This window comes from Epinephelus lanceolatus, chromosome 1 (assembly GCF_041903045.1).
Source record: "Epinephelus lanceolatus isolate andai-2023 chromosome 1, ASM4190304v1, whole genome shotgun sequence".
Taxonomy (NCBI): Eukaryota; Metazoa; Chordata; class Actinopteri; order Perciformes; family Serranidae; genus Epinephelus; species Epinephelus lanceolatus.
In genome coordinates this window covers 21885811-21901085 of record NC_135734.1, presented here as the reverse complement: position 1 = coordinate 21901085, position 15275 = coordinate 21885811, and the positions used below count along the sequence as shown (strand labels likewise).

Sequence of the window (15275 nt, the reverse complement as noted above, 5' to 3'; positions counted from 1 at the left end):
ATGATGGTGCGATATGTTAACTTTATAAAGACAATGGAGCGGATAAAAAGTAAATATATAACCACACAGAGGGATTAATAAATAACGGACCGTCTATAATGTAGTCTGTTTCAAATGAAGCTGGGAGCCTCTGCAGTTGTGGTGAGTAAAAGCCCCGCCGCTATTTGTTAATGTTATTACTTTATGTCCGACCATGAGGATGTACCATTGTTTGCTAGCTTGATGCTAATGACAGTAAGGTTAACTCAGCGGGTTGACAAAGTGCCTCTGCTGTTTCACACCATCATTTCCCCCTTTTACTCTGTGTGGTAACATCCCTAGAGGAAATATTAAAAACGCTGGGGTGTTGTTGTCATACAGTTGTCTACGGCAGCAGATCGTTCTGTGTTTCTACTGGTCAAAGTGACGGCTGTGATGGGAGAATTGGATCTCCGTGAAGGGCAAGTGGTCCATAACTTTAATTTTGGAGACAAAATAATGTAGGCTTAGCGCCCTGTGGTTCATTGCCCAATAGGAAATGCAGAATACTCAAAAGTACTTTAAAAGTGCTTGAGTTACTTTTCTCAGGGAGTAACGTTGGAAGTACTTTTAAAGTAACTGAGTTACTTTACTCAGAGAGTAACGCAGTAAAGTAACTGGTTACTTTTTTAGAAAGTAACGCAGTAACGTACTTTGATTACTTTTTAAAGTAACCCTTACCCAACACTGGACACAGACTATGTCTTTAACACGTCAATCATAAAGCAAATAAAAAATGCTTATTGCACTTAGCATTCTGATATGTTGGCTAGTCACTGATTTTGGTGCATGACAGACTCCAAATCTGAGTCTGGGTCTGTACGAGGCACTACACTAACTAGCCTAAAACCTTCTGCAAGCAGCAGTGGTGGGCTGGGTGAAGGCCAGATCCAGAATTCCTTAGAGAGATAAAGAGTAAATCTGCTTCCCTTTTCAGATTTTTTTTTTAAAATAACTTTTTATTTGGAAAAACCATGTTAAACAAAATATTAGAGTTAGTATAAGTAAAACAGTCTGGAGGGGAGCTTTAAGAACTGAGGTGTCATTTTTAGTTGTGGGTATGACAATATCTCAGAATAATGTTCTCAGTAAGTTTTCAGGCATTTTATTTTATTACGTTTGTCTTAAGGCCATGAAACAGACACAGTCTGAATAAATGCTGTATAAAAAGAGTCCACAGTCCCTTGTCTGTTAGGGTGCAGTGGAAGAGACAGTGTCTGGTTGTTTGCAAGGACAACAAAGTCTGCATCTCAAGGTCAGAGCTCTGTAAATGTTTCATTCAGGAGATGTGTCCAACCACAGGGCAAACACAACATCCCTTCCTTGAACAGGATGTCTCAAGGACTAAAAACTTAAATGTTTGCTGAAAAGTTTTGCAGGGTTTTAGGTAATTTCTCATCAAACAGAGAGAAAGTTTTTCGCGTGTCATCCTTGGCTCATGTCTAATTTATATTCTAGGATTTTCTTGAGTGTCAGCTGTGGCTAACCAACCCTGTGAAGCCCACTGAGCAGGCCTGTCTGGCCCTTCATGTAACATCCCTCATAATGAAGATATTTTGGTGCCACTTCTTGGCAAGAGGGCAGTCGGAGAGATGACTTTGATCTCAGCTGAAGGTGGGGGTGTAAAGATCAAGACTGAAGAGCAATAAATGAGCTCCGTGGAGTGATAGGGGCATCGCAGTTCTGTCTCAGTAGACTTGTGACTTCCTGTCGGCTTCTTTTTTTCCTCCCATGGAGCTGCCTCTGCCTGATTGTTTTTCTCAGCTGAGGTAATTCAGGTGCACTAGCCTGGAGCTTCCCTGACTTGTGTTTATTAGTTATTCATTTCCATCAGCCTGAACCGCCTTAGGCAAAGTGATCTGCAACGTGCTCCCTGCTCAGGTGTTCAACAGCCCAAGTGGATCATCCTTTATCTCCCATGATGCCACGCAGCACACCGCTACTGGGCTTCTAATAGTTGAATGTATGTTTATTATTAGAAAAATCACTGAGAGGCAACGGAGAAAGTTATATTGGAATAAGCTGCAGCTCTCTGTCTGAGTGTTTATTAAAGAATATGAAGAATAAGTATTTTTGAACTTGCTAATCTCATCTTGGAACCATCTTCTGTTTCTGAAATGTCATGTTTGTCTATTCTGCACGTGTCATGGCAGAATAAGTGGATGAGAAATATCTTATATAGTATTTCAATAATACACGTATCGTCAGAGTAATACTATAATTAAAGATATACTATACAGGAATTTTAAACACAACTTTCAAACGTTGCCTCTCCTCTCTACTCTGCTTGTATGTTCTGCTTGTACTATTATAAGAATGTTACGTTTGTTGTAATGGAAAAGCCAATATTTAGCAAGCTAACTAAGCTAACCACTGGCACCTACCTGTCCGACAGAAAACAGGCCAACTCCATGTCACTTTTTATCCCAACGCTCTCCTTCAGTGTCCGCCAGGGAAAGTGAAAGCCGACCCCAGATTCACTATCATTTTGGAACGAGCTTTTTCAGTTTGCTGTTTCGCAGTTTTCAGGGGTGCATCTGCTGTTTTTGTAGCTTCATCTTGTGTGCTGCCTGGCTGCCTTTTTATAAGTCCTGACCTGTGTGTTGTTACTGGCTGATGGCTATACAACACTGCCCGAAGGTTGCAGCCCAGAAACACCCTGACCACAGCAATATAAGAAGAAAAAATTTGGGCAGATGGCAGGGTCTCTGGCAATAAAGACACTGCTGCAGGATTCTAGTGAGTCATAAGTGATCATTGAGAGGGATTACTTTTGTAAAAGTTAAGTCTATCCATTACATAACTATTATTTAGATGGTCTGCCTTGGAATAAAACTTGTAACATCATAATCTAGTTTCATGACAGTGAGTGGGTTTACATGGACAGTTTATTTCCCTTCTCATTCGTAATGAAAGTTCATTCCTATTAAAAGTGATCTTGTAAACACCTAATTCGGAATGAAAATGGCCAATGCAATTGAAAATTCAATCCGATGTAAGGGGCGTGACGTATATAGCGCGCATAACGGGCTGAGATAGAGCAGTCGGACTTGTTGCACTCACCGGTTTCCATTCACCACAGCACAGTCCTCTATGTCCCTTCTTTGACCTTCTACCTCTCTTCTCCTCCTCAACAGACGAAGCATTAGCAGAACAAGTTTGTTGTCGTACTGCTGTTTCAAGAATATAAGCAAAACAAGTCCGAAAAAGGCACTAAGAACGGCGTCGTCACGCATCTTGTGATCCGGAGCGAGGACTACAGTGTTTTCTTCCGGTAAACGTAAACACGTAACATCCGCCTGTCCCCTATCCAATCAGAAACCTTCCCTGCCCCAAACCTTGCGCGGACCCAAATACAGGCGATTAAAGGTGATTAAACTGATCTCCCATGTATACCCTCATTCGGAATGAATATTTCCCATGTAAACTACCTGGAAACTTTAATTTGGAATCATTTCATTTATGAATTATAGTATTTCTAACTTCTGAAGAAAACATCGACGGTAAAGAATGTCAATATTGGATGATTCTGCAAAATGCTGAATTACGTTTAACTACAACTGCTTTTAACATTGAATGCCACTTTTTTATTCTTGCTGTATCTGTTCATCGCAGCTGTAGTATGGTTATGGTTATGGTTAGGGAAAGACAAATTATGGCAGATAATCAGGTTATGGTTAGTGTTAATAAAATGGTGAATGCTAAATTGCAAATTCCAGCCTCTTGCATTAAAGTCAAACGGGCTGTGTGCCCATAAACGAACTCAATGCTGTTATTCTCTCTACAGGGCACAGTACTTCCTGTGCTGGCAGAGAATGTTGGCATGTTGGATGTAATTCGTACATAACTCCTAGGGATACTGGGCTGGGCACAATAGCAATATCACAATACACAAGGACTTTTTCCCTCACAAGAGTCTTCAACAGTCCATCCTAAACAGTCCGCAGCAGCATAACGTTAAAACACAGAAGACTTCCTCACCATCCACACAGGAGGGTTTGTTGCGTGTCGTCCCGGCCACTTTCCCCGGTAAACAGGAACACTTGACTGTCTGCGAACGCTCCTCGATGCGATTCTTGTTACAGCATCGGTGGGCGGCAATCACCTCACACGTACCTCCCTCTGCAGACAGACAGACAGACAGACAGACAACGAGGTGCACGGTCAGTTCATGTGAGAGAGAGGAAACATGTCACTGAAAATGAACTGAAGCATACGACAACAGTAACTTTTTATTGACTATACATACATTTTTATCAACATTTAAGATTTGAATAAGCAACAATAATATGAATGAAGGATGGGCTTAGGGAAACTCGACTACCTCGGCACGCTGCAGTACAATCATTGAGCACTTACACTGTAAGTATGTGTAACAAATTGGCCCTCGAGGCATCTCAATTATGTCATCTAATTGCCTCTCACTCAGTGCTGGCTGTCCTCACTCCATACCAATCAGCCTATGATGAAGATCACATCATGCACTTGCTGTGTAATAATGTGCCTGTCTTTGCACCCTTGGTGTCTTTCATTTGTTGTCAATATGTATGTAGCATTTGTCTACGCTTCTTCTCCAGGGAATCCTGGCAGTCACAGGCCTCAGACGTAGACTTAGATGGGTGACACCTTTGAGTCCCATGACTGAAACAATACAGTCTTAGGCTATACTACACTAAAGCATTAACTCTGAAGCATAGGTGACATCGGTCAGAGCAAATGCTGTACAATAGGTCCCAGTCTGACAAAAGAGGATGTCAAAAAAATTCTGTGAAAAGAGAAGGCGAAATGTGCCCATGGCGGTACTGGGTCAAAATAACAATAGGGAGGATTGCCCAGGGGAGTGAGAGGGGGTGATGGAGCGGAGGGACATCCTGAAATGAGTGAGCCAGGCACAGAGAGAGCTAGAGGACAAGGTGTGTCTGGCTGCCAGGTACTGGCCATGCCAGTGAGTAATGAGGGAGCCACTGGAAGTGCCCCCTTCACACAATTATAAAGCGTGGGGCTAATGCAGCCAGCGGAGCTGCAGGAGAGAGGCCCTCCATCACCGCTCTCCCCTTTCCTTACGCCCCAGGAAAAACTCTTTATCTTCCCTTGACAGCCACCGCAACAGACACCAGCGTCCAACAATTAAACTGGAGCTCATCCCTGGACAGAGGAGAGGAGGAGGGTTGAACTTATCCTCTCCAATACACAGAATAGAGGATAGAGTGCAAAAAGAAGGGGAGACAACCAAATGCCACATTCCATCTTGTTTGTGCCTTATTTCAATCGGTCGTACCAAGTTTTAAGGAGGGCATCCTTCTGCGGTGAGACGATGCATTTGCTTCCACTGGCATGACAACAACCGGTGTGTGTTTCTCTGGTTGTGCAAATGTTTGAAATGGCTCGGGTCATGAATTACGAAACTGAGCTCCCAGCAGCCTGGACAAGTTTGGCAACAGTTTTCGTCTCCCATTCCCATCAATGTCTGCAGTGGCCAGACCAAAGGCCGCCGAGTTCTGGATTAAAAAGGCAAACATTTGCAGTCCTGCTGGACCGCGCTGTCGTGCAGTATTAATGTCACTCTCTCAGCGCTTGTTGTTAGATATTTCTGGGCAGGAGGAGGCAGAACATAGACTATAAAAGTGAGGAGAAATATCCCCTGAGTGTGCTAAAACCCCAAACCCCACAATGAGTTGGCTTGTTGAATATTTTACTGACAGCTTCCTGACCTGCAGACTGGCTTTCAAGTCAAAGCAGATCTCTGAATAAGTGAGGACTTTATGTTGCATCACAGAATACTAAACTGGCTTGAATTCCCTCAGCTAGCTTCAAAGTCTGATTTGTGAGGTAACACTACAGAGGTGTAACCAGCGCACATCTGACAAGGGTCAACAAAAGGAAATCCCCATCATATTAATGTTACTCGTTTTAATGTGATGGAATTTGTCCCACTCTGTGACTTTTGAATTCGTTCTGTCAGTGGGACTTAAGCACAGAAGCGAGTTTGTCTATCAAACTTGAGTCCATTGTCTATATTAGCTCAGACTGCAAATGCTTACACAATTTCCTGTAACACACTGATAGTAACACATAGTCAGGGATAGCTGTAAATGTCTATACATACAAGTCAACAACACCAAAGCTTCAGTTACATAGAGGTTGTTGTTGGAGGGAGTGTTGGAAAGAGTTTATTAGAAGAGTTATATTTAATGCTTAGGGTTTAAAAAGATGAAATTGTTGAATAAATGGTATTGGATGTTACTAATCAGCTGGTAGGCAGAAAGATAAAGCACCAATTTTACATTAACAGAATAGCAATGTCAAGCCGCTGATTTGAGTGCACTTCCTCAGCTGTACTACAGCCATTCTCCATTCCAAAAGTTGCACAGGAAGTACTGTAAAACTTTTGAAGACATGCAATAAATGAATCATAAGTCATGTTCATCATTTCAGATGTACTGTAGTTTAGAAGAAAGTCTGCCACAATGGAAAGGCAGACTAATTCAATGTGTGAGTCATTTCAGCATTAACTGAAAATTTGCCCCAAACACAATTAAGAAAAAAAGGAAATAATGTCTTCTGAAGTTATAATAATAACCTAAAGTAAAAACAGAGCAATGATAACCTACAGTATATCAACCAAGTCCCAGTCTACTGATTTTCAAACTTTACTGAAAGAAATGGCTCCATGTCATTGGTTCGACAGCCCATTGGTTCGACATCCCATTAGTCCAACTGTCCGCGGTGCTGAACGGCTCGCGGCGGGCGTATGGTGCGCCGCGACCGGCTTGAGGCGGAGCAGGCTCACGGCTTATGTGTTTGTCACTTTCTTTTTCATTGTAACCCACACCATGATCTTTTCCTGACCCTAACCAAGTGGTTTTTGTGCCTAAACCTAACCAGACCTTAACCACAGGGCATCATGATGATTTCGGAACGGACTCAGCAACAATGAGTTTAATACGGTCGGAACAATGGGATGTCGAACCAATGGGCTGTCGAACCAATGGGCAGTTCCCAAAGAAATAATATCAGCCCCTCCAAAATGTTCTGCCATGATGTCACAAATTCAGCCAATCTGTGTGAATTCTGCATGACCATGCAGATTTGACCCATCATTTTCTGTGAGTTTCATTGATCTTAGCCAGTCAGTCCCCTGCATGACATCCCCCAACTTGTTTCCTTGTTGTGAGGATGCAGACCTGTGCAGCATGAATGTATCACATTTACCAACCAAAAAATACTGCTAAAGGCCGTGCACGGCGATTCCCTGATGTTCTGCACGAAAGCGGGGCTAAACAGTTTTGCACCAGATGCAACCACAAAACACCTTGAGAATGGCTGAAACACGTTCACAGCAGGCAAGACAGATCACCATGACAGGCTGCTGCATCTACATCTATTGCAAGTGTTGAAGGAATAAAGGTGAGTTAGATTAAATATGCATGGTTAGTGATAACGTTAGAGTAGTATAAATCACAAACTAAGAGCAGTGTGGTTTTATTCTTCCCAGAACAATGTATTTTTGAGTTTAAATACATTGTAAGAAAAAAACAACACAATTTTCATTTGCCCCGCAGTTTCATTGGAAAAACAAAAAGCCTAAAAGCATTGCAATATGCATCACAATGTTTTAGAAAAGCTGCTGTGAAATCATTCATTTTAGGCTGCAACAATCCCAAAAAAGCCCACAAATGTTGGTAATGGTTGACCCTAAGGCACATTCAATAATCTACTGTATAAAAATGATGCTGCATTTTCCAAACTGATCATTAGTAATGTGAGGGATACATGGTTTGTGAGGCTTCAGCTTGAAAAAATGACCAAAGTTAAGTTTCAGTGAAATATGGTTGTGTTTGTTGTTTTACTTTTGGACATTGACTGAATACACGATATTCAGATTTTGATTATTATGATCATTATGGTGATTATTATAATTTTTGCCATCAGAATTCCGGATTATCCCTAACACACACATGCACACAAAAGTACATGCTTGTGTGTGTATCAGCTAGAGGGTGAGGTCCAGCCATCAGCCAGGTGGACATTAGGCGTGATCACTATGAACCATCTGGCATGTGGAGGAGAGAGCAGTGTAAATGGCTCCACGATGACTCTACTGGGCCAGTCACGAGAGCCACTTAGACAACAAATGGCCACTTGGACGAGACATAATTTCATTCAGGTAGCTGGGAGCTCCGGGTGGGGTAAATGACCATCCATTATCTGCGTCTGAGTATGTGTCTGGGCCACTATGAGTTTGTTTGTGTGTTTATTTGTGCATACGATATTAAGTGGCGTTCCATAATATATAGACGGTGCGTCTTCTGCTGAAACGCTCAAGTGCACAACAGTAACTGTGTGCGCACTGTGGTGAAGTGCAGGATCACAGCAACTTAAGACTGCAGGTGGTGATGGATGTAGTGCTTGGAGCTTGTCAGGCAGCGAAAGGGGTTAAACCAACTTGCTAAGATGGAGTGGGTGGCTGTGCACTCTAGCCTTTGGTGAGGGGAGGTGAAGGGCATCGATGGGACCACTGACTGGTCATTTTTCTCTTGGTGGCCCACAGTGACAGCAGCCATTAAATGACTGGATGAGGTGATTATGTTTAAGGAAATCAATGCTTCATTGTTTTCAGCTTAGCCCAATGGCCAATTAGGAGCTGTTAATGAGGTAAGGTTGTAAAATGTGGAGATAGATAGTGGGAGAAGGAATGGAAGCTCAGGATAAAAAAGGCATACTGCATATCAGAGTATTTTCTGCAGAGCACTCAGAGGTTAAGATTTGTAGACTGGTAACATTTACAGGCAGCAAAGTTGCACATATACATTAGATTGTACTTACATGAATGCACCATATTGGCCCAAATAAGTGTAATTAATTACAAATAGACAATTAGTGTTCAAAGAGAGTAGCACTGTAACACTGACTCCTACAGAGAGTGTTGCATTACGACTTGTTTGTACCCTTAATCTCGCAAGCCTAAGGTCTTTTTTGTTCCTTCATGGTGTGACTTTTAGTCAGCCCTTAATGTGTTTTTTGAGCCCAGTTTAACCCTAAAACTTTCTGGAGGCTTGTGTTCTGCTGCCATGGAGGAAATAAATTTATGATAAGCACAAACGAGTCCAAAGCGTCTCCAGACGTCTTTACTGCAGAAAGCGGACTGCGTGGACCAAATCATCTGTCAAGCAGCCGAGAATTACGGCTGTCACAGCTGATGATGAGCTCAGAAAGACTGCCGGAGAAAGTTATTCTGACTGCTCCAAGAGCCTGACAGAAAAGTGTGTGAGTAGACTGATAGACAAGTTACACAAATGTGAGATTTATATTAAGCCTTAAAGCTGTAGTTGGTAACTTTAAAAAAACTTGTGTCATATTTGCTGAAACGATCACTATATTCACACAGCACCAAATGACACAGATAACCTCTGAAAAAATATATATTCCTCTGCCTCCTCTTTTGCCTTGTAGCGCTTCCAATGGCATCACTGCACATGAACAAAAACAATCAATTAGAGCCGAGGCGTCTCTAACGCAGCTGTCAATCATGCCAATCACTATTGTCAATCACTAAGTGTACTGTTTAATTGTAACATGACAAAGTTGGTCTGGCTGGAGGGCGGTGCTTGGTACTTCAGTTGACTGTTTCCAACATAACGGCCGGGTCACAAACATTCTCATTTTACAGTTAAACAGTACACTAAAATATGTTCCTGGAAACATTTCAAGTGAGAAATAGGCAATGCAATAACAGAATCTTGATTTATATTTGATCAGCGCTGCCTGATTTGACAGTTTGACCGCAGCTCACGAGTAGTGATTGACATGATTGACAGCTGCATTTTTACCCTAGTTTCCCTGAGAGATGATTAAAGGAAATGGCCACGTCAGTTAGCCTGCAGGCGTGCTGTGTTTACATGGCAGCTCGTGCGAGACTAGCTGATGGCTAGTGGTGGTGCTAGTTCTTGAGTCTCGCGCGAGTTGCCATGTAAACACAGCCCACCTGCAGGCTAACTGACCACGGTGAGAAACTATGCTATAAAAGTGGAGTAAATGATGTCTTTTCAAGTCAATTTTGCATGCCACGGTTTCAGGGCACTTGGATTACGACGGACGAGCCATTCTGACGTTTTTGAAATGCATTAGCTGAGTTTTATTACATTTTCAAAATGTGGGTCCATGCACTTCAAGTGTAGCTGTTATTCCGCCTAGCTGTTATCCTCCGATACCCCGAATGAGTTTTGTGGATTAAAAAACTACACTGGACTTCTTGTCGGCATGAGGGTCAGTAAGTACTGTCTGTATTTTCATTCTAAAGTGGCCAGTCATAAATATCACATGACCCACAAACTCACAGGAAATGATCCACAAATGCACAAATCCAGTTTCACATGTAGAAATGGATCCACCAATGTGTAAATATGACTTCATGTGTATTTGCTGTGGTAAAACTCTTTACATTTGTAAAACCTGTAACTTTTTTGTGTGAAATTAAAGTACGTGTTTACAGATTAAGTTATGCGCATCTGCAAATCACGCTGTATTTTTGTGGATATGACTTTGCACAGCACAAATGTAAAAAGAGTGGATCATAGTACACATTTGTAGACTGTCTTGTGTGGGTTACGAATAATAAAGTCCAATAAAAACTTCCATACAAAACAGGTGTTTGAAAAAACAGGCATCTTATAATTAAGGATGTCTTATATTTGGGTCGGTATGGTCAACTTAAGATGCTTAAAACCCATGTTGATCACCATCGAGAACCACAACACTTGAATCATGATAGGCTGTGCATAAACTCAAGGTCACGACAAACCCATGACAGTTTATTCGACCAAATACTCCGCGCTCACAGGAGTAAAAGTGACAGTTTCTTTTCATCCTCTGAGTGACAAAGAACGTACTCTGCTTCCGTCTGATCTCTCTGCATCTGGCAATTTTTGACACAAAGATAAATGCAGGTGCTCATGACAATGTCACCATGGGAAAAAACCCAAACAAACAACATTTTCCCACTACATCTTGGCTCAGCTTCAGCGTCAACAACTATAATCTATGCAGAGTGGCCAAGAGCAGTAATCACTGGCTCACCATCAGCAAGCATTTCTGTCACCTCCTCTCTCTCCAGCTCTCTCTCTCACACAGCTCCTCTCGCTGCTACAGTTATTAAGTAATGACATATGGCCGAGGGAAGGAACACAGCAGCCGGGAAAACTTAAGCCTCTCAAGGACTCGTCATAACAACTTAATCAGTGCACACTCAGGTGAAAATGAGCCGTTTCCGCCTGCATGCTGGAGTGCCTGTTTTGTTTTGCCAGACAGGCAGCTGCTGCATCAACCACAGTCCATCTTTCTTCACCATTCCTCCTTATCCGTGGGCTTGTTGTTGTTCCCCAGTGCTTCTGTGTTAGCTGTCTTACCACTTCTAATTGTCAATTTACATCTGAGATGGCAACAGGAATTATGGTTTCCATTGTCGGTAAATAAATGTAGACATGTGTAGAGCTAAGAAATGTAAATTCGACACCGTTCTTATTCAAGAAGCCGAGCGGGAGCTGCATTTCAAATCATCGCTGAAAATGATGCACATTTGAAAGACAAATTGAGACTCTCGCGGCCGTGAGTGAACAAAGTTACTTTGTACCGTGCGCCAGAAAAGTCACTTCAAACCCACGTAAAGTTTTATTAAGCATCAGATTGTTTATTGAGTTGTTTTTTTTCTGTCAACTTCTCTCTCTGTGAAATCATGCATAATGGAAAATGACCCCCTTTTTTAATGACTTGTGATGCACAGTTTTAAACATAATAAAACACATCTGATTGAAAAGATGTCAGATATGTCCAAAATTAAAAAAAGCTCCATTCTGTTTGTTCCGATTAGTTTTATGTTGTTCAGATTTGAGCGAAGGGAAAAAATAGAGGAAGAATATTAATGATCTGTTTCAAGAAGCAAAAGCATCAAAGTGGCTGTGGGGCAGCTGTCCCACTGCATATATGTTTAATGATGCTCATCAGAATTTAGCTTTTCATTACTTAAACATCAAGTTAGAACTTCATGAACACTCCCCCTGATTACTTAGGATAATGTTTAAACACGCTACAAAGCACCGTTGAGTGGATTCCAAATGGAGGCCTCAGAGGCAGTGCCAGGGAACAACTTTTCATGTCCTTCCTCTTGGCAACTGATACGGTTTATATATTTTATCAGAAATTACACAACCCTCATTTACTGCTCGAAATCCTCTACTTCTGTAACAGAAGCAGTTAATAAAATGAATAGTTTGCAAAGAGAAATCTCACTGCTATATCTTCAGGATTGAGTATATCACATCTGTGGTGCTAATGCTCTCTGAATCACACCTTGTGGAGTATAGATATGTGTGAAGTAGCAAGAATAAGAGACAGGCAGAGAGTGACTGCGTGCATAGTGCATATATCTGTGTATGTGACACATTACAGTCATACTGTTAAGCATGTCACAGACTGAGGTGTGAACATGAATGCTGACTGTGTGCAATCCACATGAGAAAGAGTCCTTTGTTGGTAAAAGACATGAAGAGACAGCAGTCCTCTTAAGGTTTGGACATGGAGTACTTGTTTTTGCGCCACTGAAGTTCTCCTGGCCTTTGAGAGTAAATCGTCCACTAAGGCTTGAGCCCCAGCCACTTGTTCTCACTCTGAAGCCCTTTCCCAGAGGGCTGACTTCCACCAATGAATAATAAAAGGTATAGCCTCAAGGAGGGACGCCACCGGAGGAGCTTGCACAACTCGCCACTAAAACCCTTCTGAAGAAGAAGCAGGTAGAATGCCAGCTTTGGGACGTTTTACAGTGCCGACTGTCTCCGAGAATAACAAACAAATTAATCTCAGCCCTTGTTAACCATTGTTTATCCGATCTTAAAATCGTCTTTGACCCGAGTGTCACTGGTGCATCAGGAGCTGGAGTGGATTCTCCATTTATCAAGCGCCCATCAGCACCCTGTTGCAGTGATCCGCATGGCTTCTCTGACCTCAGCCAGTGTGAAGGCTTCAGGCTGGTTTCTCACTGACCCCTCTGTGGCCTGGATTTCACTTTCCTCCCAAGGCAGCATCACCCACAGTAATGGGAGTAGACAAACAAGTGGACATAGCAGCTATAGTAGCGCCTGGAGCTACCACAAACCTGAGGGAGGGAGGGGAAGACGGGGAGAGGAGTGGGGGAGAGAGGGGAGAAAGACACTCCAGAGCTCAAGCTGACTGACAGGAACCACTGACCCAGCTATAGTGGAGTCACACGAATCAATGTTGTGTTTTTTCCCCTCTGCTGGTATGGCTTACCTCTGAATCCAGCTGTAGTTACAGAATACTAAATACTGCTCGACTACAGCGGCTCCAACTTCCAGAAACCTACTCTGAATGGGTTTGATGAATGAGGAGAACAAGGGGGAAATCTTAATATGCAGCTTGTTTTTAACACGTGTTCTTCATGCAAGGAGACGTGAAAATGAGCTCCAGTTTACTGAATAGGAAAAGTATAGTGCAGCAATTGCACCATTGGTGGTAATAGTCTTGACATCTTTAACAGGTAATTCCATTAGTATGAATAAGAGATGCGAGGTGCTGCTGGCCACGGCCCTGGTCGATTCTTAATCACCTGTATGGGTTTCCTCTCGTGGGCCTGTATGACTCCAATGCTCACATCTTTATGGTTATTAAAGTTAACGATTGCTGCGTGCCTCATTTACCAAGGCTCTATCAATACCAGTTCAGCACCATGAAATTACTCCAGTCCAGAGGGAACAGCGTGACAAACCGGATTAAGAAGGGCTCTGTAATGCCCTGGCATATATAACTCGCCGTGTCATGGACTCAGCCCGCTGCAAGAAGACCCACTGCCAAGCTCAAGCCCAGTGAAGGGAGGGGCACTTACAGGGGCTGCCGACAACCATTATGGCTTAAATGTCAATTCAAGCTTTTATTACCCACATGGTTGTTCAGAAAAAGCAATGAAAAACTAATAGCTGGCAGGTTAGAAAATAAAAAAATAAAATAAAAAAACATCGCTTTGGAGAAAACACATTAAAAGTTCTCAGAAGTTACCTCACAGATGAATGGAAAAAGGGGGTGATTATGGTAAATATATGCAGGATGTAACCTACTTCTGTGGTCTTTCAGGTGTAAGGATAACTTTGTTGGATACTCTTTTATACGCATGACAGTTAGATTTTGTATGGAGAAGAGCTTTATTGCATTTTAAATGTGGCATCAAAATAAAACCCCGCAGTAAAGGGGAGAGATGGCTTGTGTCCCTTCGCTTACATCGCGCTTATCTTATTTCCATGACAGGAGGGGGAAGCCAGAAATAGTGCAGCGCAGTGGCAGTAACACTATTGTATGGAATTTACTACATGCTGTCACAGTCACATAAAAAGATGCATTAGATAAAGTCTGCAAACTTCCATTTATCACTTCTTGTTTCATACTTTATCCCTCTCTTCTGCTGTGTGTCTGTACGCTCCTGTGTCATTACAAAACAGCGTGCAGGTATGGCCGCACCTCTCTGTGTTTTACTGCACTCTGCAGTACAGTTGGCGGTGCCTGACCTCCATCCAATGTCCATATGACACAGGTCACCGCTCGCTCTAAATGAGAGTCGGATGGCGAAATGAGAAACTAAATTGTCCATTCAAAATCACAAAACTGACTTTTTGAACGGCACCATAGAGCAGCCTTCAAAAAAGTATCATTCCTTGGTGGGAAACAATTGGATGCTGTGAGCCCCGGAAAATGGCTTGAATAGAGACCATGAGTTTCAGTTCACCTCTTCTAAAAAGGAAAAAGAAAGGGAAAAGTTCTGCAAATGGCTAATAATAAAGTTATGAAATGCTATGTAGGGTTGTTGAGTATTATACATCAGACCTTCTGTCTGGTTTAAGGTCTGTTTTGAATGTTACACAGAGTGACACGGTTGAGGAGGTGTGATGTGCGGAACATGGTGGCTGTCTCAAACAGCAATCACGCCACACCGGGGCTTGTGCGTGTGGGGCCTGGAACGATATGTCACTCTAGGTTCAGGCGAGGTCTGCCTGTATTACACACAATGCATTATCTAATATGCATAATGCATCAGCAGGCACTTAACATCAAATTATGGATGCATGGGAAAAATACCCAGAGTAGTGTATGTGGAGAAAGGGCACTTTACTGTGCAAATAATCTGTCTGCTTTCTGTAAAGCTGGGCAATCAGGGAGTTGTATGATTTTTTCAAAACTGGGCTCCATATGCAATAAAC

The 15275-nt window shown here is 42.4% G+C and overlaps 1 protein-coding gene across 3 annotated transcripts in view; it reads right to left on the bottom strand.

Annotated features, from left to right (window-relative positions):
• The window catches only part of tafa1b (TAFA chemokine like family member 1b), a 146474-nt gene that overhangs the window by 26451 nt on the left and 104748 nt on the right, over nucleotides 1-15275 (bottom strand). For all 3 annotated transcript variants that reach the window (XR_004501696.2, XR_004501695.2, XM_033627567.2), the window contains exon 3: nucleotides 4000-4140. Coding sequence is in view for 1 of the 3 variants with exons in the window: in XM_033627567.2 (XP_033483458.1) it covers nucleotides 4000-4140 (141 nt within the window). In the remaining 2 variants the exon portion in view is untranslated. The remainder of the gene's footprint in view (nucleotides 1-3999; nucleotides 4141-15275) is intronic.